At 41.5% G+C, this 27,934-nt stretch overlaps 1 protein-coding gene across 1 annotated transcript in view; it reads right to left on the reverse strand.

Moving 5' to 3' along the window:
* Positions 1 to 2,147: 2,147 nt before the first annotated feature.
* ANKMY1 (ankyrin repeat and MYND domain containing 1) overlaps positions 2,148 to 27,934 on the reverse strand; it is a 53,236-nt gene continuing 27,449 nt past the window's right edge. The window contains exons 10-18 of the mRNA XM_077826357.1: positions 26,465 to 26,617; positions 22,756 to 22,863; positions 19,850 to 19,981; positions 17,644 to 17,757; positions 13,475 to 13,640; positions 12,422 to 12,506; positions 9,465 to 9,619; positions 4,651 to 4,704; positions 2,148 to 2,344 (exon numbers count right to left, since the gene is read on the reverse strand). Coding sequence (XP_077682483.1) covers positions 2,148 to 2,344; positions 4,651 to 4,704; positions 9,465 to 9,619; positions 12,422 to 12,506; positions 13,475 to 13,640; positions 17,644 to 17,757; positions 19,850 to 19,981; positions 22,756 to 22,863; positions 26,465 to 26,617 — 1,164 coding nt within the window. The remainder of the gene's footprint in view (positions 2,345 to 4,650; positions 4,705 to 9,464; positions 9,620 to 12,421; positions 12,507 to 13,474; positions 13,641 to 17,643; positions 17,758 to 19,849; positions 19,982 to 22,755; positions 22,864 to 26,464; positions 26,618 to 27,934) is intronic.

Here is a 27,934-nt window from a genome sequence, read left to right on the forward strand (position 1 = left end):
TAGGGGATAAGGTATAACAAATATCTGAAGTACACCTTTGCTTTAAAAAATGCATTTCTAGCTGGAGGATTAAGATTTATTTCACTTATTGGCATAGCTGGCCAGTTATATATTTCTTTCTGTTACCAAGGTACTTGTAACTATCTTGCACTGTTTATCTAAAGTTGAAATATGTTCTTTGAATCCTTGTATAAATAAAAAGGCTGGAGACTTAAATCTATATTTGTCCCACTGTTACAAATCACTATTTTATTTCTAACTGTGAGTAGCCCCACACTCAGTCCTTGGTTTACCCACTAACAACAGTATCATATGGCCATTGTGAGCTTCTCACCTGCTCAAAAATGTGTGGCGGAGAGCAGTCACCTCTAGGTATAGGAAATGCTTAAAAACAAGATTAAATTTATTTGATGACATTTTAAAAAGTTACCATACTAAAGTTTGTTGAGAGAGAGACTGGGGAGGATGTAATGAAGGAGAGAAATTAAAAGATTAGATTTACAACTAAATATTTGTAAATGTAAAGCACAGTGTTATTTACTATTGCACTCAAGATACTGCTTCTTGAAAAGTTAACTAAAAGAAGAAAGCATTCTGGTCCTAGTAGAGAGCCTTTCTGAATTAAATAATCCACCACCATGCTCCCTTTGAATGAAATGGGTTTTGTTTTTCTATATATACAATTCCATTTCCAGAGGTTGGTGAACTTGGTAACGATACCAAGGGGGTGAGCCCCAGACTTCTGGTAATCAGATACTGACAGAAGGAGTGCACGTGACTGGAGGTAAACAGCACCTAAAGAATTCCAGGTTCCTTCCATCCCCCCAAACAAAGAAATTAATCAACTTCTTGTTTCTGTAACGCTTACCAGTTTACTTGGTATTTATTAAAATCTTTCTGTTACAGGAGTTTAGATTCTATTTTATATACACAGCGCTAAACAGCTGATCTCTATATTCTATAGAACTAAATTTATCCATGGGTACTGTACAAGGAACAGTATTTATACAAACTACAATTCACTCATCTCCTGTAAATCCTCTCTGTATTATTTAAAATAACTGCCACTAGCAAAGAAATAGGAAAACAGAAAAAAAAAATTGTATCCAATTTTGTAGCTTTATGAACACACCCCACATTTGCAAATGAGCTATTGGTAGGCCAAACATTGGGAAACTACCATGCTCAAACTATATACAATCCAAGGGTCAGCTTCTGTTCTCAGTTACATCCATGCATCCCGATGTAAGTCACATGGGTGTGAGGAACATTATTCTGGTCCTTATGTACTCTGGCCAAAATTTTCAAACAAACATGACACTACAGACAGGCACATAAACAGGGCCTACTTTTTGGAGGTGCTGAGTACCTGTAGCTACCTCCCCAACTGGATCCAATAGGAATTGTAGGTGCTCAGCATCGCTAAAAATGAGACACCTAACCAGAAAATTGCCTCCTTTTCCACATGGTGACCTCTGTCTGCCATATGAGCAAATATCCCCTAATCTTGCTTCCATTCATGTCAACAGCAAAATGCGCTTCGACTTGAACAGGTGTAAGCGCTAAAGTTTTCACCATCCTCATCCTCAGCTGCCAATAAATGAAGCTGAGGGAGGGGTGGGAGGCGAGAGCATGCCCGATCAGACAGAAAGTTCTCCTTGCTGAACACGGTGAGCTTTGAGGTTGTGTGACATTTTTCATGCTTTGGAGCATAATCTGTTTTTCAGAAGGTTTGGTCAGTTGAATAGCTAACTAAATCAGTGTAACAGCCACGTTGCCCCCCACCAATCATAGTATAATTATGTGGCAATTCACGCTAGAGGAGAGTGACATTTTCGTGGAGTTGATGAGCGATGCAATAAAGTCACATTGCAGATGCTATTTCAGTGGCATGAAGAGCTGTTACACAGTTTTACCCCATACAGTAGTCATTTTTATCATCCAGCTCTCTCTTTACATGTCTAACTGTTAGAAGCATCCATGCTAATCAGTATTTTCAAATAAAAATAGAGAAGGCCACTGGAAAATTACTCTGGCTGGCTAAGTTGTCATTACATGCATATTATTAGTATCCTATCGCTTCCTATTTGATATAGTACTTATTAGATAAAGGCAAGTGATGCCAGGTCAACTTTTCTACAGTGGGATTAATTGTAACTGTAATTCCCAGTGTAAGGAAGATTTGGACGCATGTCATCGGCCACTGCACAGAGTCTTCCTGGCCTTGGCTTCTTGTCGTCTTTCCTGAAGACCTCTCTTCTGCCTCTTCCCTCGCTTCCCTTTCTGCCAGCAGGACTCTGCCTCTCTCTTGAAATGCCCGACTTAGTCTTAAGTTGATGCTTTTCTGTAAAAATAAATAATAGATTGGCCTCTGAAGGAACACTGGTTTTCTTGGAACAGTAAACTGGACACAACTGCAAGCCTTCAAAATTACTGAGTCCTGAATCAGTTTAACAAGCACCATGGAAGCATGACAGAAACTACATACCTGCTGGCCTTTAAAGGGATAGTGTAGGGCATTGATGTTTGTATTTTTCCCCCTCCATTATTACTTCTGAGAGTCTCTTAATGTAAAAGTGAATTGCAAATGGTCAGCATTAACTTGAGCTTGCCTGTAATTGCTAGGTAGTTAGCTCAAAATTCAACTGCCATCACCACCACATCAAAAACATCACTGTGTTTAAAATGCAAAGTAAAGCACAAAATAACCATGAAATTCTCCTAAACACAGTTTAGGTTACCACAGAGCACCCGAAAACCAGCTTGCAAGACGTACAGGTTGAGATTTTCAAAGTAGTCCAAGGAATTTATTTAGACATCGGCTCATTTTAAATAGAAGAAGGGTCTAAGTCCACTAGGTGTGGAAAAAGCTAAACCATAAACGACAGCACATCACCCACGAGATTCTTCAGTTTAGGCTACCATTCTTCTTTAGAATGTAGAAGCTACATTAGCAAGGCAAATCAAGAACAACAGGTTTGACCACTTGACAATGAATCAGGAATGAGGATTCTGGTTAAAAGAGAAAATTATCTCACATAATCATCAATGATGGCAAAAACATATATTGCCTTGCTCTGGTGGTCACTTTATTTGTGTGTGTGAGTGTGTCATAATCATGCTACTTTAAAAAAGCAAAACTTTGCACTGGTAGTTGAGTCCTGGCATACAATAATAATGCTACTTTGCCCCTTTAGTCCAGTCTTTAAGTAAATGCAACAAAATACAATGGTAAAGATAAAAAGATGGCAAAGCATACAGACAGAGCGCTACCCTCCCCTCCAATAAAATATGCTATTATCTCAGTTGAAATAGTGTGAGCCCACTATGTCTGAGAGGGCATCAGTCCAGAAGTGGCAGAAATGAGATACTAAAGACAACCGATAAGCAGCAAAAAGCTTGAGTAGTGGGAGCTTTACCCCAAAAGCTTCCAACTCTCTTAGTTGGCCCAGTTAGCTAAAGCAAGGCATTCAGTTTTCTCTCTGTGACAACTGAAGCAGGTACAAAGACAGTATCCAAGCACCTGTCCTGGCTTCAATAGATAATGCTGTCAAAAAAATCTGTGACTTGAGTCAGACCTATAACTCAAATCATGTTAAAAGAAAAGGAACACGGCTGCTACTCTGAAACCTGTCAAATCATGTTGTTGCACTTGCTTAAGTTATTGGCTAAGTAAGTCTGTGTACATCACAGAGGGGGACCAAAAGCCACTTCTTTCTGTCTTAATAGCTCAGAAGGACAGGCCACATGCAAAAGGGAAAGTCAAACAACAGAGACTTGCTAGCACTTTAAAAAGGGGCTGAATGGGAAACATGACCACTAGCTCGTCCTCGAGTTTATAAAGATTTCTGCCCCTAGGGGTGTATATACTTACATGATAGGCTACTCAACTGGGATCCTCTTTTGTCAGACTCATTCCCCTACCCCAAGAAGTTCCCAGAGATTGTAGTCTACTGATCAGTCATATTACTATTTAGAGAAGGGTGGTACTGTGATACTTCTGATGGGGTCCCTTTTAAGCAATCAGTGTAGCTAGCTACAAATATCCTATTAGACCAGTCTTTGTTACAAATTTATTACAAGTGATGAAGAAATGGCCGAGCTGCGCTACACTTTCTATGGAAATTATGACTGAAAGTCTTTGGAATTTTCAGTCTGGCTTATTGGTCTGCCATGGAAGCAGTTTGATCCAGTACCTTTCACATGCATCAGGGACATGAGTAGTTTATTATTCAGTACTGCAGAGAAACACTGGCGGGGCAGTGTTGAGATGGACTTGCTGTCCCATATGCCTTGGAATTAAATATCTTTAATACTGTCTTTTCGTTAAAAGCAGCTACAGCAATTTCTCTCTCATAATGCTCCATGAGCTACAAGCAGTTACAGTTCTGCGACAATGGCTATTTTAGGAGCTCTCTCTTTAGCAAGTACATAGTCTGCACTAGCAAGTGTCTTACTTATTGCTTCTATAAGAAACAAATGCCTGCAAATGCCACTAATTTAAACTTCTGAATTATTCGGGGACTAAATGCCAATGTGTGAGACCTGGTACCACTGAGCTAGTAGCTGGATTGAGATGAAAAGGGCCAACAAGTGTATGCAACAGTTTTTTAGTGATGAAAAAGATGTTAATAGTCAAAACCGACTTACCATCAACCTCAGACTGTAGGTTGTCTTGATCAGAGTCCATTAATGGTGAATCACCTTCAGCCGCAATAAAACAAGGTGCAAAGACATTTCAGAATAGTCGCTTGTGAGATTATATTGTGACTACTTAGAGGGACCAACCACTTCTACTGCACTCTAAGCAGTTTTTAAAAGTTGCTACCAGCCATAAATACCAATAAAATTTATTTTATGAACGCTTGCTCACAAAGAAGTCATTACATTTCCCAGTATGCATATACATTTGCAGTTGTACAATAACTTCAACATAAAGAATATGTACAGATGTTCAAATACAGAATAAGTTGTAAACACGACACAAGGAACAGGTCTTTAAAAAGAAATCTCTGGATAAAGATAAAAAGAGAGCATGCCAACTTCTCAGTGATCTACCACTGAGCAGTGGGTGGCATTGTCGTGTCTTCACCAGATTCCTACTCTTCTTCACTGCAGGAAAAAACAGCCATCACACAGGAATTCTTGGGGGTGGGGTAAGGATTATGTCTGATGGCACTTCCAGTTTTTACTCATTACTTTGTGGGAAAATCAGAGCTAAGGAGATCTTTAAGAGTCCTTGCAGTCTCCATTGTCTAGAGTGATCTACAGCATGCAGGTACTGGTTCATAATCAACTAACTGTATGATTTCTACACTCCAGACTAGTGAACACTTCCTCCATCTAAAGCAGGGGTGGGCAAACCTTTTGGCCTGAGGGCCTCATCGGGTTTCAGAAATTGTATGGAGGGCCGGTTAGGGGAGGCTGTGCCTCCCCAAACAGCCAGGCGTGGCCCGGCTCCCCCTGCTTCTCACCCCCTGACAGCCCCCTCCCCCCGTGACTCCTGCCCCATCCAACCCCCCCATAGCCTGACATTCCCACCCCCAGAACCCCTGCCTCATCCACACCCCCCCGCTGTCTGTCCCCTTACCACCCCTGGACCCCCCACCGCCTCATCCAACCACCCCTTCTCCCTGACCGCCCCCAGAACCTCTGCCCCCCTTCAATCCCCTGTTCCCTGCCCTCTGACCACCCTGACCTCTATCCACACCCCTGCCCCCTGACCACCACCCCCAAACACCCCTGGCCTCTATCCAACTAGGGTGACCAGATGTCCCGATTTTATAGGGACAGTCCCAATTTTTGGGTCTTTTTCTCATATAGGCTCCTATTACCCCCCACCCCCATCCCGATTTTTCACACTTGCTGTCTGGTCACCCTATATCCAACCCTCTTCCCCCACTCCCTGCCCCCTTACTGCGCTGTCTGGATCACCGGTGGCTGGTGGCGCAGCTGCACCAGGACAGACAGCCATGCTGCCCGGCTGGAGCCATCCACGCACCGTGCAGCACAGAGCAGCAGGTCAGGCTGGGCTCTGCAGTGCGCTGCCCCAGGAGCTCACAGCCCCGCTGCCCAGACCATTGCACCGGCGGAGCAGTGAGCTGAGGTTGCGGGGGTGGGGGACAACAGGGGAGGGGCCAGGGCGAGCCTCCCGGGCCAGGAGCTCAAGGGCCGTGCAGAACGGGCGGCCCACGGCCTGTAGTTTGCCCACCTCTGATCTAAAGGAACGTCATCATGGGTACGTGCCATTAATCCGTATCACAACATGTTCAGGTATCAGAACTTCATGACAGGTTCTATACAGCTCCTTCAAAAACAATTAAAATGATCCTCCAGGTTGGCTCTGCTCATAGATCTGCTTATGACATATGGAGCCTTTCATCTACAAGTCACCATATGAAATCTCGCCAAGTTAGGCATGACTGAAAAATCGCTCCTATCAAGAGAGGGTTGTTGGCCTGTGTGAAATGAGTTTGTAGTCTCAGTCCAGGCCATACGGAACAAGTCAGCTCTCCACAAACCATGGCCGCACCTTGCACAAATTGGAACCCTTTAATGACAGTCTTTCAGTAGCGATTAAACACTGACTGGGCTCAGAGATTAACTCGCTTTCACGGTGACTATCCATACAGTACCACTCTTGCAGACAAGCTGAACGTAATCTCCAGGACACTACCTTTAGCATTTTTCATGGCAGAATAAAACCTTTAAAAAGAAACATCTACAATAACCAGCATTACGCACTGACTAGGCATAGCAAATACATTAAAAAAGCATTTGCCAAAGGCCAGCTTTGCAACATGCAACCCACACATGCCATTTCAAAGGTTTGGAAATACTAGAATTTGTCAAAGTCCTTAGGTATGCATAAAATACATACAGTAGATTGTCTTGGGAGCAAGTGTTTTCTTAGTCTTCTGCTCTTTTCCACAGAGCCTGTATTACTCTTATTCTGCTTTTGAAGGCTGTTGTGATGCCAGTCCACCATTTTGTCTTCAGAGTCTGATGGCTACTCCCTGCATGTCTAACTCTTATAGCAGATACCATTATTTATCAATAGTGATTCCCATTGGAAGCTGACTAATAACATTGCCCTTTGACGCCAGGCCCTTAACTTTCTTTTGCTAAGCACAACATTTTCTGTCACTTTTAATTAGACATTTTTCTTCAACTTCCCATTTGTGTTTCAACATTTTGGTTACATAAATAAAAGGTCAAGTGGCAGGTCTCTAGATGGGTCTTGCTGTTCTGAGAAGATGAGATGAATGGCAGCATTTTACAATAGAGCTATCACAGCTCACCAAGGCAGTCACGAGACCTCTCTCGGCCAATCTGGAGCTTTTCCTTTGCAACAGCTCAGCAAGTGAATATGTGCAGAGTACTAATATCAAAGTAATTCTGCTGAGCTCAGTCTTGATTGCTCCTAACCCAAGCTACAATTTTTGTTTTCAAAATGATAAGCAGCCATTATTAAAAGGACATTCTGGGATTTGTAGAAACAGTTTCGGATGGCCAACGCCAGAATTTCTTAGTTTTTGAACGAACAGGATTTAGAAGAATTTTTCCATCACTGACATTCCAGTTATAATGTAGCGCTCACATATAGTTTCTTGACTCAAGGAACAGCTTGGACTGAAGGCTTATCCTCCTGAAAGTTTTAGCGGAAATCTCAGATGTTTGGCACTTCTAAAGCAGCAGGTCTATGTTTTTCCCAACAGAATCCTCCAGCACAACTACATGTACCGAAGCCAACACAACAGTAACTTCCCCGCAGTTGACTGCCCGGATATTATTTAATCATCTCTCAGCTGTATGCTTAACCCTTCATTTTTCTGATCATGCTGCAGTCATATTTTTTAAGACGTAAACAAGTTCCATGAGGTTGAATATGGCTTTTTTGTTGTTGCTTTTTCGTCTTTATTATTAATTCACACGGGAAGGAAAAAATTCATTTGCATTTAGTAGTCACTAGTACGGTCACAGGAGAGGTGGTACCATCTCAGAAGAGGTCCCTCCCACTGTCCTGACTTGTTTGCTGTGGTCAATATGCAACAGCAGGCTGGTCAAAGTGATGAAGGAGCAAAAAAAATGACCATATTCTAGCAAGGTCAGCATCACCTTGGTCAAGAACTTATTTTTCTTGTAGTCAAGCTCTTATTCGGAAACTTTAATATCTTTTTGTTTACTGTGTTGTATTGATTTTTCAACTAGCGTCTACCATATTATTGGATAGTTTTCATTGCCATCTGGTGGTTTGGGATGCGCACTGCAACTGGTGTTCTTTCCTGCATTTCCTTCTTCTTCCATCATACGCACTGAAGCACTAGCAGTAATGATATAGCATTTTATACGCTTCCATATTTCCTTTATCCCCAGGGTTTCTAAAGCATCTACAAACACATGCACATTTTATATATGGCACAGGCATATACAATCAAGTGTATACGCCAAAAGAAATGTAGCTGCCATCTGTAGAATGAAATACAGAAACAGCACACAGCAATGTAACGACAGCTTAAAGATCGGATACGAAGAACACCTGTTAAAAAAGAAGAAGGGATTTACTACAAGTAAACAAAACTTAATAATCTATATTGTAATTTGGCTGGACAACAAGGTGAAACCTCGCTTGTGAGAAATCCAAGAGATCTTTAGAGGCTACAAGTGAGAGTGTGCACTCTTTCCATTTCGTTGGTCTCTGACAGCACAGACTTAGCATTCTCCCAAGCCACAGTTTAATATAGATCCAGAGGGAAGAGTCATGTACTGAGTTGCCACTCAAATGTAGTTCAGTCATAGAATGGCAGCACCATTATGTATATGTGCCTTCACATTCGAGAGATTTCTCATTCACTCAAATATATGAGCATCTGGCCTGGTGACAGCAAGTCTGCTTTTTGGTATCGCTTCATTACACGAGTCTTCTACAGATGTGTAGAACATTTTTCTTGTATCAGCGTGTATATTTTTTATACTTATTATACAAATACTGCAGATTATAAGGGCTGAAGTGAGAGGCATGGTATTTGTGATTCAGTGGACCAAGAAAAGGATTTCACAATCTTTTCATTTTTAATTGCATAAAGGTCAGCAAAAGGTTATTTCTGTGCTGAAAGGCCCATATAACCTGGTTTATTGGGTGTCTGAGGCACAGAAATCTGTGCTCACTGTAACTTAACTTTTATTTCTGCTTTGCCGTTCACCTTTAAAAAGTCTCCTAGGCTGAAATCAATGATAATGCTACTTATACCAAGCTTCTTACATCTACCATTTTAATAAGTATGAGCCCACTCAAGGTCAATTGATATATTAACTTAAACCTATGAATTTGATCTTACCTTAGTGTTTAACTAACATACATACCATTAAAAACAGGCCATACAATTAAGCAACATATTTCAACGTACATGTCCCACATGCCTTGTTTTCCCTGCACTCTATGGGGTATCATTAGTCAAGCCTACCTGTAGCTCCAAAGCACTCGCGCCTGTGACGCTCATTCCAGGCTTTGACTTTACAAGCCTTGCTGCAAGTGAAGATCTCATAACAGCGTATGCAAAGAGTGAGTCGAATCCCTATAGCCCGCCCACACTGGTAGCAGTATTTAAAGAAGGGCTGTCTGGAACAGAAATAGCATGAGAAGGGCCATCAGGAGAGTTCATGTTTATTATTTTGTTTTTCATGGCTTTGCCAACATATTTACACTTTACATAGCAAAGGAAATCAAAATGTCTCACAATCCAGGGGTAAAAATCTACCCTCATCCACCAGGGTAACCAAGAGGAGCGAGGCACTGTGGTGGATCACAGTGCTTATGTTGCTATCTGGGGAACGAATGAACACAAGCAGCAGTGCAAAGTGAAGTGTCCCAAAAGGCAACAGGCCCAAAGCCTGCCCCACACTGAAGCCCCCTCATTTGCCAATTCACTGTGCACCAGCCAGCTCCTTGCGTTGGCTCGCTCTCCAGTACTAAATGTAGGAGTGAGTGTCTATGCAAGATTAAATCTGACAGCAGGTCACAAACACAAGTATTCAGATTTGGAGAAGGTTTGTAAAAACCTCGTTACTACTGAGGAACACACCACAGCCGCTGCTGGAGCACACTGCTTGCGTCAGAGCAACTCTCCATCAGTTTAGGACGAGAAGTGAAGAATGCTCTACCCCACTGATGCTGCAGGAGGTATTTAGACAGGCAGAACGTACTTACCTCGGTTGCAATGTGGCCTAGGCACTAGAAATAAATACCCCTGTAACTTTTAAAAGCATCTTGGGATCTTTAAGAACCACAAGTGGTCAGAACCTCTGTTCAACTCATCCCAAAGATACCCTCCCACTCCACACTCATCACCTAACCTCACCCCAGTATAGAGGGCCGATCACCATGCTGGATTATTGGTTCAGTATGGACTCAGACAAAAAAGCACTGCCTACTGACTCTCCACCACTAACTCTTTACAGCAGTGATTTCCTTGACGGTATTCGCATGTCTCACCCTGATTAGCTTGTGAGATTTGACAAGATAACAGCTCAAGATATGGCTTACAGGCTAGCTAGTGTAGGTATTCATTGTACATGGTAAAGCACCACAAGGATTAATATAATTAATAAGTATTTCAATGCCTCAGCTTTTCATTAACTGTTTCTAAAGGCAATACTGGATGCAATGGGATCATCCAACACCTTTGGCATTGAGAGCTTTGATTTTTATAGCATTTCTGGCAGTGTATCATGGACTCTATTAGTGTCTTGCTTCAGTCTCTTCAGTGTCAGCATCATTAATACAATCAATACTGTTAACAAAATGGCACAGCAGAAGATCTAAGCAAGCCCTTGAAGTATTAATATGAATAGTCCCAGCCAGCATCCATTCTGTAATCTTGGGGATCAAGGGAAACTTGGAAACATAATAAAGTAATACATTCTGGAAAAGCAAAGAATAATTTTGGCTTCCATTTTCCATCCCACCTGGGCTCCAACTAATTCTTCCCATTCTTTTCTAACAAACATAGTTCCATTTCTCATTTTCTGGGAAGTGTGAAAGTTTATCTCCATTGTTACTGTAACCCACACACCTCCTGGGTGTGGTGTTCTGTCCCATCCCATCTAGTGGCACTGAGACCCGAGAGAGCCCAAGAGTGAGTGTCCGCTCTATAGCCTTAGCTAATAGCCATATGGCTTTTAGCTCAAGTGGTAGAGGCTCATGCAATAAACTCCAGAGGTCCCAGGTTCAATCCCGCCCGCTGACGACCAGGTTGTGTCCGTGTTACATTACACCACTGGACCTAGAGCTTTTCTGCAACAGTACACCCAAAGTCAGAACTGTCAGGTAAGGGAAATGTTGAATCCTTTATTGATCACAGGCCTGGATTATATCTATTAATGTGTTTAATGGACTCTAAAATAAAAGCATTAAAAATTGTAAATGCCGGTAGATTTACATTTGTAAATTCCTAAACTACTTCCATTTCCTTCTCGTCTCATATTAAGGACTACAATTCCTAAATAAGTATGGGTCCAATAATTATGTGTCCATATTAGCCACATAAATTATGTACCTATCTGGTTTGAAAATTTAGCCCTGTATCTTCAGTTCAGTTTGGAAGAAATATTGGGGCAGGGCATCGGAGATTAGGGTTAGGACTTCAGAATTTTCTATATTTTGCTTTACCAACATGCTGGGTAAGAACATGCACAGCCAAGTAAATAACCTATACTAACACACAAACACAATGGCCACCATCAAAGAGTAATCTATTATAAAGAGATAAAAGACAGTGCTATCCGGAACAGTACAATATTTTCCCCAATACTAGTGTATGGTAACTGATGGCACTGGTTTTTTTTTATTTTATTTTAACCACTGTACATAATGTTGCACACGTATTATGGAACTGAAGTAGTGACTTCCTCACTAAGGCCCTGATCCTGCAATGTGAAACTTAGGGGGAAACCCCTGTACACATGAAGTCCTCAATGAGGCTCTGAGGGGGCACGAGGATCAGATTGCAAGGCTGGGCAGGGGTACTACGTTCGTAAGAGTTTTGACTCAACTCTAGGCTTTGTAAAAAGATCTCTGCAGATGGCTGCATCATATGCTGGGCCACAGGAGAATTTGTCTGGGAAGCCTGAGGTTAGACTGGCTTCTTTTGAATTATTAGCTCTGAATATAAATGACCAATCTGTCAACAACCAGAAAATTGTAACATCTTTGTCCATTCATAGCAGCCACTTTGGCTAACTTCAGAGCAGGAGGGGAAGATAATTTTAGCTGCTGAAAAGTGGATAGATTGAAGAAGTGAGTGGAAAGTCAGAGAGGCCAAAGAAGGGGTGCTGGTGACAGTGGTCCAGGTGAGGCAGAGCCATGAAGTGATATATTTGGCTAAAAAATTATAAGTGTTTCTGTTCAGCATCTTTAGCATACCTCACTTCCTCCTGTGATAGCATTATTGCAGCACGCTTGTCCACATGTTTTCTTCTAGCTGAGGGAGCACGAGGACTTGCCTCTACTGTACCAACATGTAAATGAGAAAATTAGACCTCACAGTTAGAGTCTGAATAAGCACGCTGGTCACCAGGGCCACTTCCATTAAAACTGCATTCGGCCCTGTGGTGTGGTTATGCCACAAATGTACTCATTGGTCAACATCTGACTCTCTGGCCCATGTTATAGAGGCAAGAACAGTTTCTTCTTGAAATGGAAGTTACAGAAAACACTGTATCATACAAGTAATGTTCAGCATCCTACTCCATATTTTGGATATCCCTCTTTGGGAGTCCATAAAACATCTTAAAGACGAGGGTCACCTGTTGGGACTCAGTGGAATGAGAACTATGTGACACCCACAGACAAATATATCATGGATTTTCACTGCTCCCTAAGAACAAGAGCAGGGCTTGTCTCAGATTTTTAAATTAAAATGTTTTAAGATAAGAACTTCAAAGGTTGGCAATATATCCCCAGTCTATATATGGGGAAACTGAGGTACACAGAGGTTAACAGATTTTTAAGGCCAGAAAGGACCATTTTGATTATTATGATCTCCTGCATAACACAAGCCATAGAATTTCAGGTTATGTGAATTGCAGAAGGTAACAATCCCACATTTCACTTATCACATTTTAGGTAATCTCTAGAGGCAGTATTATTTTGTGCTTGAAACACACGTATCAGGGAGAGATGCAGGTTCTATGCTTGGCAGTGCCACAGATTTGAGCAACACCTTGAGCAAATCACTTAACCGCAGTGTACTTAGGTGTGTCCCTAGCTATAAAAGGAGAATGGCACCCACTTACTCTAGAAGGGCAATGGGATTCTGTAAAGCACAAGGATCCCGGAATGAAAAGCGTTATAGAGGAACAAATTCATCATTAGGGGCTATAATTTAATCCCACAGCATAGGAATTTACAAGTGTAAATCCCCATACAGCGATATATACAATATTTACATGGACTGCAGGCTTAGCTTGAACTCACATTTCCTGGATTTCCGAAGTTTTTCTCTATCACATTCTCTCTCTTTCACGACAACACGCTCGCGAAGCCGGTCACTAATGTACTGTAGCAGCTCCCTGCGCGCATTGAAAATCTCCCGTTCCGGCGGCAATAATGCGTGGTATGGAGTATGTGCTATCTTCTTATCCTGCAACACACAATTCACACACAAGAAGACATAGGGAATAGACATCTAACATGGCAAATGTGCTTCCATATTATTCTTAGCAGGAAGTAAACTTGACTAGATGAAAGGATGCCCAACACAGACGTAATCATGTATGGTACCGTATCAGCCCTGCTAAATACTAACTAGCAGTTTCAACCTATGCCAAGGGACAGGATCCCCTCTCCTCTCCAAACACCTGCCATTTTTACACAACACAGTGGAGCAAGCTGGAACATAATCACATTTAATATTTTGACCAATTTTTTTAGCTGCTACTCTTTTGATTGGGCAGGACTCCCTCAGAGGAGAAGAAGCAGAACAGTGCTCTGAGGTGGTACAAAGAAAAGGAGTACTCGTGGCACCTTAGAGACTAACATTTATTTGAGCATAAGCTTTCGTGAGCTACAGCTCACTTCATCGGATGCATTCAGTGGAAAATACAGTGGGGAGATTTATATACACAGAGAACATGAAACAATGGGTGTTATCATACACACTGTAAGGAGAGTGATCACTTACGATGAACTAATACCAGCAGGAGAGTGTGGGGAGGGTGGGAGAAAACCTTTTGTAATGATAATCAAGGTGGTCCATTTCCAGCAGTTGACAAGAACGTCTGAGGAACAGTGGGGGTGAGAATAAACATGGGGAAATAGTTACACTTTGTGTAATGACCCATCCACTCCCAGTCTCTATTCAAGCCTAAGTTAATTGTATCCAGTTTGCAAATTAATTCCAATTCAGCAGTCTCTCGTTGGAGTCTGTTTTTGAAGTCTTTTTGTTGTAATATTGCGACTTTTAGGTTTGTAATCGAGTGACCAGAGAGATTGAAGTGTTCTCCGACTGGTTTATGAATGTTATAATTCTTGACATCTGATTTGTGTCCATTTATTCTTTTACGTAGAGACTGTCCAGTTTGACCAATGTACATGGCAGAGGGGCATTGCTGGAACATGATGGCATATATCACATTGGTAGATGTGCAGGTAGGTGAATGAGCCTCTGATAGTGTGGCTGATGTGATTAGGCCCTGTGATGGTGTCCCCTGAATAGATATGTGGACACAGTTGGCAACGGGCTTTGTTGCAAGAATAGGTTCCTGGGTTAGTGGTTTTGTTGTGTGGTATGTGGTTGCTGGTGAGTATTTGCTTCAGGTTTGGGGGCTGTCTGTAAGCAAGGACTGGCCTGTCTCCCAAGATCTGTGAGAGCGATGGGTCGTCCTTCAGGATAGGTTGTAGATCCTTGATGATACGTTGGAGAGGTTTTAGCTGGGGGCTGAAGGTGATGGCTAGTGGCGTTCTGTTATTTTCTTAGTTGGGCCTGTCCTGTAGTAGGTGACTTCTGGGTACTCTTCTGGCTCTGTCAATCTGTTTCTTCACTTCAGCAGGTGGGTATTGTAGTTGTAAGAATGCTTGATAGAGATCTTGTAGGTGTTTCTCTCTGTCTGAGAGGTTGGAGCAAATGCGGTTGTATCGTAGAGCTTGGCTGTAGACAATGGATCATCTGGTGTGATCTGGGTGAAAGCTGGAGGCATGTAGGGAGGAATAGCAGTCAGTAGGTTTCCGGTATAGGGTGGTGTTTATGTGACCATTGCTTATTAGCACCGTAGTGTCCAGGAAGTCCACACAGCAAAACCACTAACCCAGGAACCTATTCTTGCAACAAAGCCCATTGCCAACTGTGTCCACATATCTATTCAGGGGACACCATCATAGGGCCTAATCACATCAGCCACACTATCAGAGGCTCGTTCACCTACCTGCACATCTACCAATGTGATATATGCCATCATGTTCCAGCAATGCCCCTCTGCCATGTACATTGGTCAAACTGGACAGTCTCTACGTAAAAGAATAAATGGACACAAATCAGATGTCAAGAATTATAACATTCATAAACCAGTCGGAGAACACTTCAATCTCTCTGGTCACTCGATTACAGACCTAAAAGTCGCAATATTACAACAAAAAGACTTCAAAAACAGACTCCAACGAGAAACTGCTGAATTGGAATTAATTTGCAAACTGGATACAATTAACTTAGGCTTGAATAGAGACTGAGAGTGGATGGGTCGTTACACAAGTGTAACTATTTCCCCATGTTTATTCCCCCCTCCCCCCCCCCCCGTTCCTCAGACGTTCTTGTCAACTGCTGGAAATGGACCACCTTGATTATCACTACAAAAGGTTTTCTCCCACTCTCCCCCCGCTCTCCTGCTGGTATTAGCTCATCTTAAGTGATCACTCTCCTTACAGTGTGTATGATAACACCCATTGTTTCATGTTCTCTGTGTATATAAATCTCCCCACTGTATTTTCCACTAAATGTATCTGATGAAGTGAGCTGTAGCTCATGAAAGCTTATGCTCAAATAAATTGGTTAGTCTCTGTAAGGTGCCACAAGTACTCCTTTTCTTTTTGCGAATACAGACTAACACGGCTGCTACTCTGAAACCGGAGGTGGTACAGAGACTCCTCCCTCTTAGGCGCCTGACTGCTGTATCTTGCTCACCAGATTTGGGGTCAGGAAGCAGTTTTCTCCTGGGTATTTCTGTTTTTGGTTTTTTTGCCTTCCTCTGCAGCATGGGGTATGGATTGTGTACTAGGATCCTGTGGAAATGTTTCACCACAACAATTCCCTGCCACCCCAGGGGCCCTTTGGTGGCACCTTAATCTGTCCTGATGACTAAAAAGGTTTAGTTTAACTAAAGTCATCAGGCTCAACATAGGTAAAATTTAATGCCCTGTGATATACAGGAGGTCAGGCTAGATGATCTAATAGTCCCTTCTGGTCTTAAGCACTATGAAACTATGATGACCCAAGCCAGCAATGTTTCTAAACAGAAATTATCTCAAAGATTTCCAGGAAGCATTAGCAGCTCTTTAAAGCGAATAAGTCCAGAGAAAGCAGAATTTCTGAATCTGGCAAATAATTAATTACACTTTATGTTAAGGTTCCTTTCACAAAGGGTTAATAAATTTTAATATATTTTAACAGTTAATCCATTGTGCTAGGTCAGAGATGGGCAAACTAAAGCCTGTGGGACTGTCCTGCCCAGGTCTTGAGCTCCCAGCCCCTCCCCCCGCTGGCCTCCCCGCCCCCGCAGCCTCAGCTTGCCGCGCCACCAGCGCTCTGGTAGCATGGCTGTCTCCTGCTGGGCAGCATGGCTGCTAGTCCTGCCGCTCTGACCGGCATGGTAAGGGGGCAGGGAGGGGTTGGATAAGGGGCAGGGATTCCAGGGGGCAGTCAGGGCACAGGGGGCGTTTGGATGGGGAGGAGAGTGGTCAGGGACGGTGGGGGGGGTTGGATAGGCTTGGGAGTCCCGGGGGGCCTGTCAGGGGACAAAGGACCAGGGCGGGTTGGATGGGTTGGGGGTTCTGAGGGGGGCAGTCAGGGGGCGGGAAGGGGAGAGGGTGGCTAGTGGGAGGGGGCCAGGCTGTTTCGGGAGGCACAGCCTTCCCTACCCGGCCCTTCATACAGTTTCGCAACCCTGATGTGGCTCTCGGGCCAAAAAGTTTGCCCAGCCCTGTGCTAGATTCTTCTAAAGTTCAACCACTCAATAAGTTGCCTCCAGTAATAATTTATAACCATCTATAACACCTTTTACTGATGTGCTTCTCTCAACAATATATACTAATCATGTCTGTAAAATGCTTATAACGTCTATAAATCATTCATTAACTCTTTATAAACCACCTATAAATGGAATCTTAATATGAAGTTGGACCAAATCATCTCTCTCCCACGGCAGAACTACCAGGGCTTTTTAGACCTCTGTCACCCTTATAGGGCTAAAAGTTTGGTGGTGAATGGAATGAGTCTCAAGACAACTGGACAAAAGAGAGTCTGCTGGTGCTTTTAGCATCTACCCCTGACAAAGTGACAGGTGCAGAACTAGAAAATCTGGTTGTCTCTATTTATGGATCTGAAGAACATGATTAATATTAACATTAATTTTAAATTCTAGTGGTCAAAGAGATACCTGAAAGTATTTATAATATGCGTAGTCTACTACAGTTCCTACTGCAGTTCTCCTCCCTTGGTTAAGAGTAATTGGCATCAACATATCTGCACCAGCCTCAATTAGTTTATCAATCTGGAGAAAGAAAAACAAAATGCAAAACAACAAAATTGAAAAACCATTAGAAAAGGCAGGACGTTCAACCAAACTGTTATAATTAAACTTGTTATAATTAAACTGAAAGGACTGATCACCAGACCCTGGTCTCTACTTGTGCAAATGCAACTCTGTAAGAACACAACTGAGTGCATGCTTTATTCACATAAACCCCTGGGTGTGACTAGATTCTAATGATGAGCATTCGTATGTCCAGAAGGGTTTTGCACGTGAAAGTTCCAACACTCATGTAGGCAATCATGGCCCTGATTTTCAGGGATATCAATCTCACCCAATCCCCACTTCTGTTCAGGCATCTATGGAAACACATTTTCATTCTCATTGTTTATCTGTAATCCTAAAAGTTAGAATATATTATATCAGGCAGAACCCACAGTAAAATATATACATTTCCAGACATGCTGATCAGGGCTATACCAAGAATATGGTTTGCATTAGTCTCGTATGAAATGCAAGGGATTCAGAGGAGCCCACAATTCATCTGTTCCTGCATTTTTATTGCCCACCATATCCTGCTTGTGATATGACAACTGGGTGCTGTAAAAATGATTATGGTGTCAAACAATTATGATTGCAAGAGAGCAGACATCAGAAAGGTGGAATTCCTGCTAGAGAACAAGGGATAAGAAATACAGTGAATGGCACACAGAATTCTACTTATGTAGTTGCAGATTAGTGTTGAGTTTCAGAAGTGTCAGCGAGGATGAATCACTTCCCAAATTCTTGTTTTATTTGGTTGGCTTCCCCTTGTTTTCCCCCTCAACCTTAGGAAGCACAAAAAGCAATCATCAAAGGACAAAACTAACCTCCTTCCCTAAGGCTTTGTCTACATTGGAAATTTGCTCCAAGCAGTGATTTGCACCACTTGATTTTACCTCTGCTTGAAATTGGTGTAAACTCAACTGATGCAGATTGTGGCTGCCTTCCCCTAACTGAGTTTGCACTGGCTATGCTGTTGGGCTAGAACTGGGGGAAATCCCTGAGGTAGATAAGGCTTAACACTCTCCTGGGTCTTGTCCACACTGGGAAAATGCATCCAGTCAACTAATGTGATTTTAGTGAGCATTCAACACAATTTTCACCTTAAAGTGACAAGGATAGCTGCATTTAAAAATATGATAGTTACTTGCAGTGAACCCTGGATGTTGCAGGGGACCCAAAGTTAACCACAATCACCTACCATAATTCAAACATGACTTGCCCCTCTGTGCAGAAGGCAAGTAACTCCATGCTAGTTAAAACATGTTAACATGTTTCACAACACAGTTCATCTTCCCAGCACAGACTCAGATACAGAAACAAAAGGAATTGGCAGTTGAATCGCTGAGTTACTAAGAAAAAAACAGGTTTCAGAGTAACAGCCGTGTTAGTCTGTATTCACAAAAAGAAAAGGAGTACTTGTGGCACCTTAGAGACTAACCAATTTATTTGAGCATAAGCTTTCGTGAGCTACAGCTGACTTCATTGGATGCATACTGTGGAAACTGCAGAAGACATTATACACACAGAGACCATGAAACAATACCTCCTCCCATCCCACTCTCCTGCTGGTAATAGCTTATCTAAAGTGATCACTCTCCTTACAATGTGTATGATAATCAAGTTGGGCCATTTCCAGCACAAATCCAGGTTTTCTCACCCTCCACCCCCCTCCCACACAAACTCACTCTCCTGCTGGTAATAGCCCATCCAAAGTGACCACTCTCTTTACAATGTGTATGATAATCAAGGTGGGTCATTTCCAGCACAAATCCAGGTTTTCTCACCCCCCCCCCTTTTTCCAAAAACCACACACACAAACTCACTCTCCTGCTGGTAATAGCTTATCCAAAGTGACCACTCTCCTTACAATGTAAGCTTATGCTCAAATAAATTGGTTAGTCTCTAAGGTGCCACAAGTACTCCTTTTCTTTTTCAGAAAAAAACCTGCATCACTGAAGGTTACTAGGAAAGAAGACAACTGAATCACAAAGAAGAACCAGCATTCAAAACACCTGCTCAAAAAGTTAATTGGAAAACTGAAGTCAAAAACAACATATGGTTTTCTTACCAATAAAATCCTGTTTGCTATGGTCCTCTTCTGTTCATATGTAGTGTTGACTGCAGCACAAAGGGCACTACCTATACCGTTGCTTAATGGAAGATTGGGGTCAGCTCCATACGCTAAGAGTTCCCTCACCGCCTGCAAACAGGCATAGTTAAATATGAGAAATCAATGAATGATGACGTCGTCTTAGATAGTTTTACAGCAGGATTGTGAGATCCAAAATGTACAATGATATCTGTGTCGATACTTTACAGTGTTTACAATAATATACCAGGAATGCATACTAGTATTTTTCAGTAACTTAAAAGGCATAAAGTAATAACATCTAAATATTGGTCTAGGAGAATAATTTTTGCACTTGCTTTGTATTGCATTTTTAGCACAATAAAAATCATAGATCCATACTGAACAGCCATGTGTCAACTGCTTCATAGTGTAGTGTTAAAAAAGTCATCTTCTTTTATGCTTTTCTAAAGTACAAAGCCTGTACACTACCAGAAAAACAGAATGGCACAGGCTGTACATTTGTGGCCTACTGGGCCATTACTGCATCAGACAGGTTCATAAACTCCACGACTTAGATTTCAGATGTTTCAAACATGAGACTGAATTCTGTTATTTTAACCCAAACAGCAGCCATTATTAGCCCAGAATAGAAGCTCTTTCTAAGCCAAAGGAGTCTAAGAAGCCCCTTCTATTCAACTATTTTCTCTTTAGTGAGCAGTGCAAGACTCCCACAAACCCATTCTCTGACAATCAAAGGTGTCTTGAGAAAAGCCTGGGTCAGACTCTCTATCCATGGGCTTTGGTACAGTGCATGGACTGGGAGACCAGGGATACTATACCTTGAGCTGAATGAGGCCAGTTAATCAGACATGATTTTTGATGAGTTCATGTTATCTATTGCTTAGCACTTCCCTCTCTGTCTTCTAAGTGGTTATAAATACTGCTTTATCAATTGGCCTAGCAGTGTATTGTAATTAAACTTGTTGCTCCATAATTCCCTGCTCCATAATTCACCTAATTTCCTTTTATTTAAAGAGGGGAATTATGATAGATAATAAAATAAAATAAAATAAATGGTCCCTTGTGTCCACAAGGAGCTTCACCAATGTCAATGGGGCTCCGTGCGAGCACTGGAATCTGTTCACCCAAAGCCAACTGCAGGACTGAGGCTTAGGTTAGTTCTTTTCTTATCTTCTGGGATTTCAGCTGTTCTCCTTGGATTCTCAAACAAGCATACAGCTCCCTCAAAACCCAGTGTCTCCAATACGACTTTCCCTCCCTGAGAACTCAACTACATTGTACAGAGCAGTACTGCATTTGGATTTACATTTACTGGGCTAACAAGTAATGAAGAATGCTGCCCACATGCAACGTGGGTGAGTTAATACTGCTATTATTAATGTATTTAGCACTGTAGATTAACCAGTTGTAAAGCACTGTGCCGGATGTGCCAAAGAACTGGAGTCCAGATCCAAGAGCTACTTAGGTCATTACATGATCCTTAGCATCACAGCTAACAAGCTAGCACCAAGTGGACTCAGTACAATATTAGCTGAGACTTTAATTAAAGAATAAACAAGTGCTATATAGAGAATCAATATGTGGCCATTCTACCTGGAAATAGCTAAAGGATGCTAACAAAGTCAAATACTTTTCAGTAGTTTCCTTTCCATTTCTTTGTGCATTTAATTTAAAAAAAAAATTCAAGTCAGGCGAAGCAATCTTCTTCAGATGAGAATTTCCTACACTGTGCTTCAGAACTAACTTTAGCCCTTTTTTATATTAAGAAAATCAAGAGATCTCTATAATACAGTAAAACCCAACCCTTTTGTGAAGTTATTCAAAACTTTATATTAAAATCTAAAAACCTTTCCTTTTCATTTTATTGCAACCAACAGTTTCTTTTATTGAGAGAGAAAATAAGGAGAAATTACCCCAACAATGTACACCTCCTGGAGCAACTGTGGGATTTTTGAAGTATTGCCCTATTGTCTTTATTAAATGCAAAATAATAATACATGCACACTTTAAAGAGAGCAGATTTTAGTAGTACTAGTGCGAAACTTACAAAAAATCACATTCAGACCTCCAGTGAATCTGCTAGACTTGATTCTGGAGGCACAAAAGTCCCGCAGCATGGGCAATTAAAATTGAATGTGTATTCTAATGATCCCAGGTTCAAACACACACTAACAGGAGCAGATGAGGAGGATCCAGGTCAAGAGGAATCATCTATACAGTGGCTGAAATGTTCTCTCTTAAGCAGTTCTTAAAAAGTGCTTATTTCCAAAGCAATTAATGCCTGGATAGTGCATCTATATGGAAATTTTATAAAGGGCATGCTCAATACAGCATTTTCAGATGTTAGTAGTTTTGATCATTTCAAACCAAACTGTTTTATATAGGAACTACATTACTGAATCAGACCAGCGAGCCATCTATTCCAATGTCAAGTCTCTGATAATAGCCAGCATTAGATGCATCAGAAGGTACAAGTAGTAACTTGGTGGACAGTTACAGAATGTCTGTAGAGGAAGTTTCTTCCTAATCCCATCAGTTAGTGCTTGACTTAAACGCAAAAGTATGACGGTTTATGTTCTTTGTAATATTTTCAGGGTATCCTACAGTGTAAGTGGATGTTCTCATGATCCATATAGATAGATATTCCTTTCTGAATCCTGCTAAGCTCTTAGCCACCAATCCATAAAGAGAAATCCCCATTTAATACAGTGGAAAACTCAGGTTATGTCCATAGCTTTGAAAGAAAAGTAAATTTAGATACTTTCATTGGAAATAAACATGGGTCACTCCAACACACAAGCCATCTTGGCTCCTTTCCGGGAAGGAACCAAAGCAAAAATTAACCAAGTAAATAAAGAAAGAAGGAATTAGATGATGCTCACCAAGTCATTCCCACTGGCAATTGCCAGGGAAAGTGGTGAATGGCCACTCCACAAGGTGTTAGGATTTGCCTTATGAGTTAAGAGGAGGTGGACAACATCTCTGACATGCTGGGTAGGGGGGGGAAAGGTAGAATTAGATCATAAAAAAGAAAAACAAGACATTAAGCTTATGAAAAACAACAGCATTAAACACTTGCTATAAACACATACACATATTACATAGGAAAAAAACATTTAAAAAAGAACATTATTAAGGCTGCTTCTTTAACCCTCAAAAGTTGGCAATTGCCAAAATTAAGGTTGTGTGTGCAACCTTAACTGGGCCCCCTGTGCATACACATTAAAATTCAGTCTTTATTTACAAGATCACATACTATTGTTATCATTGCATAATGACAGGTTTCAGAGTAGCAGCCGGTGTTAGTTTGTATCCGCAAAAAGAACAGGAGTACTTGTGGCACACTGTATTTTCCACTGCATGCATCCGATGAAGTGGGTTTTAGCCCACAAAAGCTTATGCTCAAATAAATTTGTTAGTCTATAAGGTGCCACAAGTACTCCTATTTTTATCATAGGACCCCACCCTCATTCAGTGCACATGATGGACACATGGTAGAGATGAACTAGGGTTATGTTGTGAAGAAGACTGTTGTCTGGAAGACCCCTGCCTTTTTTGTTGCAGAAATTGGAAGGTGTGTAGTGAAGGAGACAGATTGCAAGAAGAGAGAGGAGGGTCTCAAGATTAAGGCAGCTGAATGCTGTCCTGGAGAACTGGATTCTACCCCTGTCTCTGCACAAGGTTCCTATGTGATGCTGGGCAAGTGACATAAGACAAACTTTTCAGAGGTGGTCACTAAGTGAGTATTCTTCATTTTCTGTGTGCCTGACTTGAGAACGTGGGGTCTATTTGCAGAAGTGCTGAGCACTCAAAGCTGCAACTGAAGTCAACAGGAGTTGCGCTTTCCATATGTGGAATGCTCTATAAACTTAAGTGCTCTGAGAAATCAGGTCCTAATCATCTCAAATTGGGCACCCAAAATTAATGGCTACTTTTGACTTTAATCTCTCTGTGCCTCAGTTCCCCATCTCTATAATGGAGATAATATACCTCATTTCACAGTGGTGTTGTGAAACTCACTTCATTAATGTTTGTGAAGCACTCAAATATTATAGTGATAAGCGCCACAGAAAATCTCATGAGGAAATTAATACTTCAGCCATCACAGCAGGATTTGAGACTGTGCACTAAGTAAGGCCTGGGGCCATAGACCGAATTAGGAGAAAAAGTACTGAATAGCAACTCGCTAAGTAAATATTGTCCATTCTGTACACTTAATGAAGCAGGGGTCCTGTGGAAAAAATAGAATGTGATCATGTAATTAAAGATTTGTTGCACAGGCAACCTTAATTCTGGCATTTCCTAATTTTTGAGTGCTTCAGAATGCAACATTAATAATGGCCTTTTAATGATCTTCTGTGTGTATAATTCCCTAGCTTTTAAATAAAGCATAGTGAAAACAGAAATTCGTCCTGTGGCTGTACAGGGACCCCGACATGCATCATCAGCAGAGTTGGGACCGATCGATCCACCGCACAGACCACTGCCACTTGAGCTAATGGAATAACAACTGATAGCAGCAGAAGATTCTAATCCTCTATGTGGACCAGCACTACACGAGTATGGGACACTTTGCAAGTGGGTTTCCTAAATATTTGGTGAGGTTCAGAGATCTTGGTTCCATCCCAGGCTCCAGAGGGGAGTGTGCTCTCTAGTGGGCACAGGCCCTTCTGCCCATTCCCACCAAGCATGACCCTTTCTGCCCCATCCCCTCCAACCTGTCCCATCTCTTTGCCCCAGTATTCTCATTCCAGCCCCAGACTCCTTCCCCAGCAAGTCTTAGTCTCACCATTCTGATCTCCCTGACCCAGTCCCTTCATGCCTTGCACAGCATTCCCAGTTCTCCCCTCAATCCCCAGGGGCCTCATTTTCACCTGTCTCTCCCCACTCCCCTTGTCTCTAGGCACTCCCAGTCAAATTTCTAAGCATAGGATTGCTAGAGCTTTTCAAAGAAAAACCACCAGAATTTTTTAACATGGGCAAAACCCACTTATTTTTCCCTAGCCTCATTCTCAGAAAAACATGAATCATTTTGGCTGAAATAGTCCACAAAAAAGGCAGACACTTGGCATGGAAAATTTCAGCATAAATAGTGAAAGCATGGCAAAGTTATGAGCATCTTAAGACGGTCTTATGATGGGAATTGTTCGGCAGCCTTCGTAAAAGGCAGTGCTACCAGTCCCACCTGCAAAATATATACACACATAAGCACACACATATGCATGAAAAAACCTAACAGTCCCCAATTTCAATCACATTTTCCAGAATAGTTCCCCATGAAGCAAAGAATTTATAACATATACCAAGGAATCATACACTACAATATAAATCCTTGAATGCAGGAGCTGACAGCGTAAATGCAAAAGGGAGCTCTACAATAGAGGTTAGTTATACAAGAATGGTAACCTTTAAGTACTCAATAGCTTCAAAACAACTTTAGGATAAAAACAGATTGGAATTCCTGGAAACTAAGATCTACAGTAATTAAAATTCTTAATTATGTATGATTTTGAGAGAGGATCGAGAGGTAAGGTTAGCTTATTGACTTTTTATTTGTATGTAAAAGCAACCATAAAAAACCTGCCTGGTAAGAAATGCATGTCAGCAAGCAATCAACTCCTGAAAGGACACAATGTATTGAACGCAACACATCCTGGCATAGTAAATGGGACTTTTTCCACATTTGCTAAATTTCATAGGGCCAGTCATCAAATGTAATTAAGAAGAAGATAATAGAAACCTTTACACTGTTTCTATTTAGAATCCGCTTTAAGGCAAGGCATTAAAAAGAGGTCGAAAGTCAAAGAATGAAGTTACGTGAAAGAATCCTAATATGTAGAACCGCAAGATCAAAGCAGCAGTATAGACTATCAGAGGAAGAAAACGGGATATAGTAAGTGACAACGTGTAATGGAAATCAATTAGTTATGGCTTGACTTTTGGGGAAGGCAAGGTGGAGGGGGGCTTCTGATTAAAAATTTGTTTACTGTACTGGGTGCTGATAAATTTTTGTGCTAGACAGACCAAAAAAATAAACCAAGCAGAGTTCAAAAAACCCTCAGTCAATTTACCAGGCTAAACACTGCCATTGATTCTGGTCATGCCTACAAGCACCTCATGCAAAACAAGTATTAAAATAACATCCCTGCCTCAAAGTGTTCACAATGTGGAATTTGGCCAGGACAGGAGGAAAAGAACAAACAAAAAGGGGCTGGGTCAGGAAGGGTAGTTCTATAAATCACATGGTACAGTTGTTCAATTAGAGCATGCACGCATCATAATAGAGGGTTTTTGACGTATTCGTTCAGTTCATTTCTTGTTGGGCCACCAGACCATCTACACTAGTGGCTGGCCACCCATAGCTAAAATCCCCAGAGCAGCCAAGATCACACATACTAAAGGATCAGACCCTTCCCATAAAAGAGATGAGAGTTTTATTTCTTCCACAGAAGCCACATGAAATCAGATCCTATGGAGGATTCCCCAGTAGGGTAAGATATGTCATTTGAAGATTGGGAATTGTGTGTATTCTACAGGAGCAAAACCACAGCCTAAAGGAGGGACATTTCTACAGTTCCATTGTGCTCCTACCTTCGGGTTATCCTCTCTCTCACAGGCAATATGCAAAGGAGTCCTCCCACCTTCCTCTGGGACAAGACTAGAAGATGAGTAGTATTCACTAGGAGGTCCAGTTTCATTATTAAGTTTCATGGCAATAATAACTGGTGATTCGGCAGGCTCATTCTGAATGTAAAGAAGTCAGAAGAAACAGATACGCACACTTTCAGTATTGCTTAGAGATAAGCTAATAGAAAATACATTGGTCCAGGAATCCACTGGTCTGTACATAAACCACTATTATAGATTTGCTCATTACAACACAGTAGACACAGCATAAGCAACCTCCACCCTTCCCATTTCCTTCTTTAGATTCAGGCTCCATTTGCTGGACTGCTGCAGCATTGCATCCTGAAAAACATAAAACCCACTGTAGGCCAGTGGCATTAAGATACCTTTCATTCTAACATCTACAAACATTGATACACACAGAGGGGCTTCCTACCCCAATGAATGTATTCCATTTTGAGAAATAAAAGTTATGACAGGAGATGAATTTTCTTTCTCGTAAACATGGGGCATGCATTGGTCTGCGTGTTACTAGCAAATAAGTAACAAAGGAATCAAATACAAGAGCCACATAAAGCTCTCTAGGAGAAATTAAAGTTTATCTTATTGATTTATTTTTTATTTTATTTTATTACATAATTTAAATCAAAGGGAGCTGAAAGGACCAAATGCTGCATCAGTTGAGAAGAGAAAATGAGTCTTATGAGTGCTTCATAGAATTGCTTCTCAAGTGACTTCATTGAAAAGCTCTGATTTTCACCCACAGGCCCTTGAAGAATGTACTTTGACACCTCCAGGAGGGGTCTTATTTGGATGCTTTCCATGCTTGCTAAGTGTTTGATTAGACCCATTAAGAGGCAGAGTAGTACTGCAGGCCTTCAGACATTTTTAAGATTCCAGTGAATTAGGTTCTTCTCCACACTTTGGTCCATTTCACATCCAGATTACGAGGCTGTTTTTTTAATATTTGAGTTTAGGGGGAAAATAAAGGGAGATAAATTGTTTGGTTTAGGTGGAGCTCGGTGATTTGTTTTGCTTTTGTTTAGTTTTAGTTTTGTTTTCGTGGCTTTGTACAAAGTCAAGACCAATCTTAAGAACTATCTTTTTAAAGGAAGAATTAAAGATAGGATTCTTTAAACTGATACAGCTCCCAGTTCACTCCCTGAACTAATGCAATTGCTATAACAGAAGAAGACAAACAAATATGGCAAGGCCTTCTCTAGAGGATCAAAAAGTAGACTCTCAGAGCCTGCAGTGCCAAGGTTCAAGTGCCCCAGTTCCCCTGCAAGTCTCTGTAGTGCAACAGCTCTGAAGAAACAGAAGATGTGAGGAGAAAACTGACACAAGAAATCTCATACTACTAACCCTGAAAGTAGAGAATTGAAACTTTAGATAAAACTCAGGCTTAATCCTTTATGAAGGCCACCTATGAGA

The sequence above is a fragment of the Eretmochelys imbricata genome, chromosome 9 (assembly GCF_965152235.1).
Source record: "Eretmochelys imbricata isolate rEreImb1 chromosome 9, rEreImb1.hap1, whole genome shotgun sequence".
Lineage (NCBI taxonomy): Eukaryota > Metazoa > Chordata > Testudines > Cheloniidae > Eretmochelys > Eretmochelys imbricata.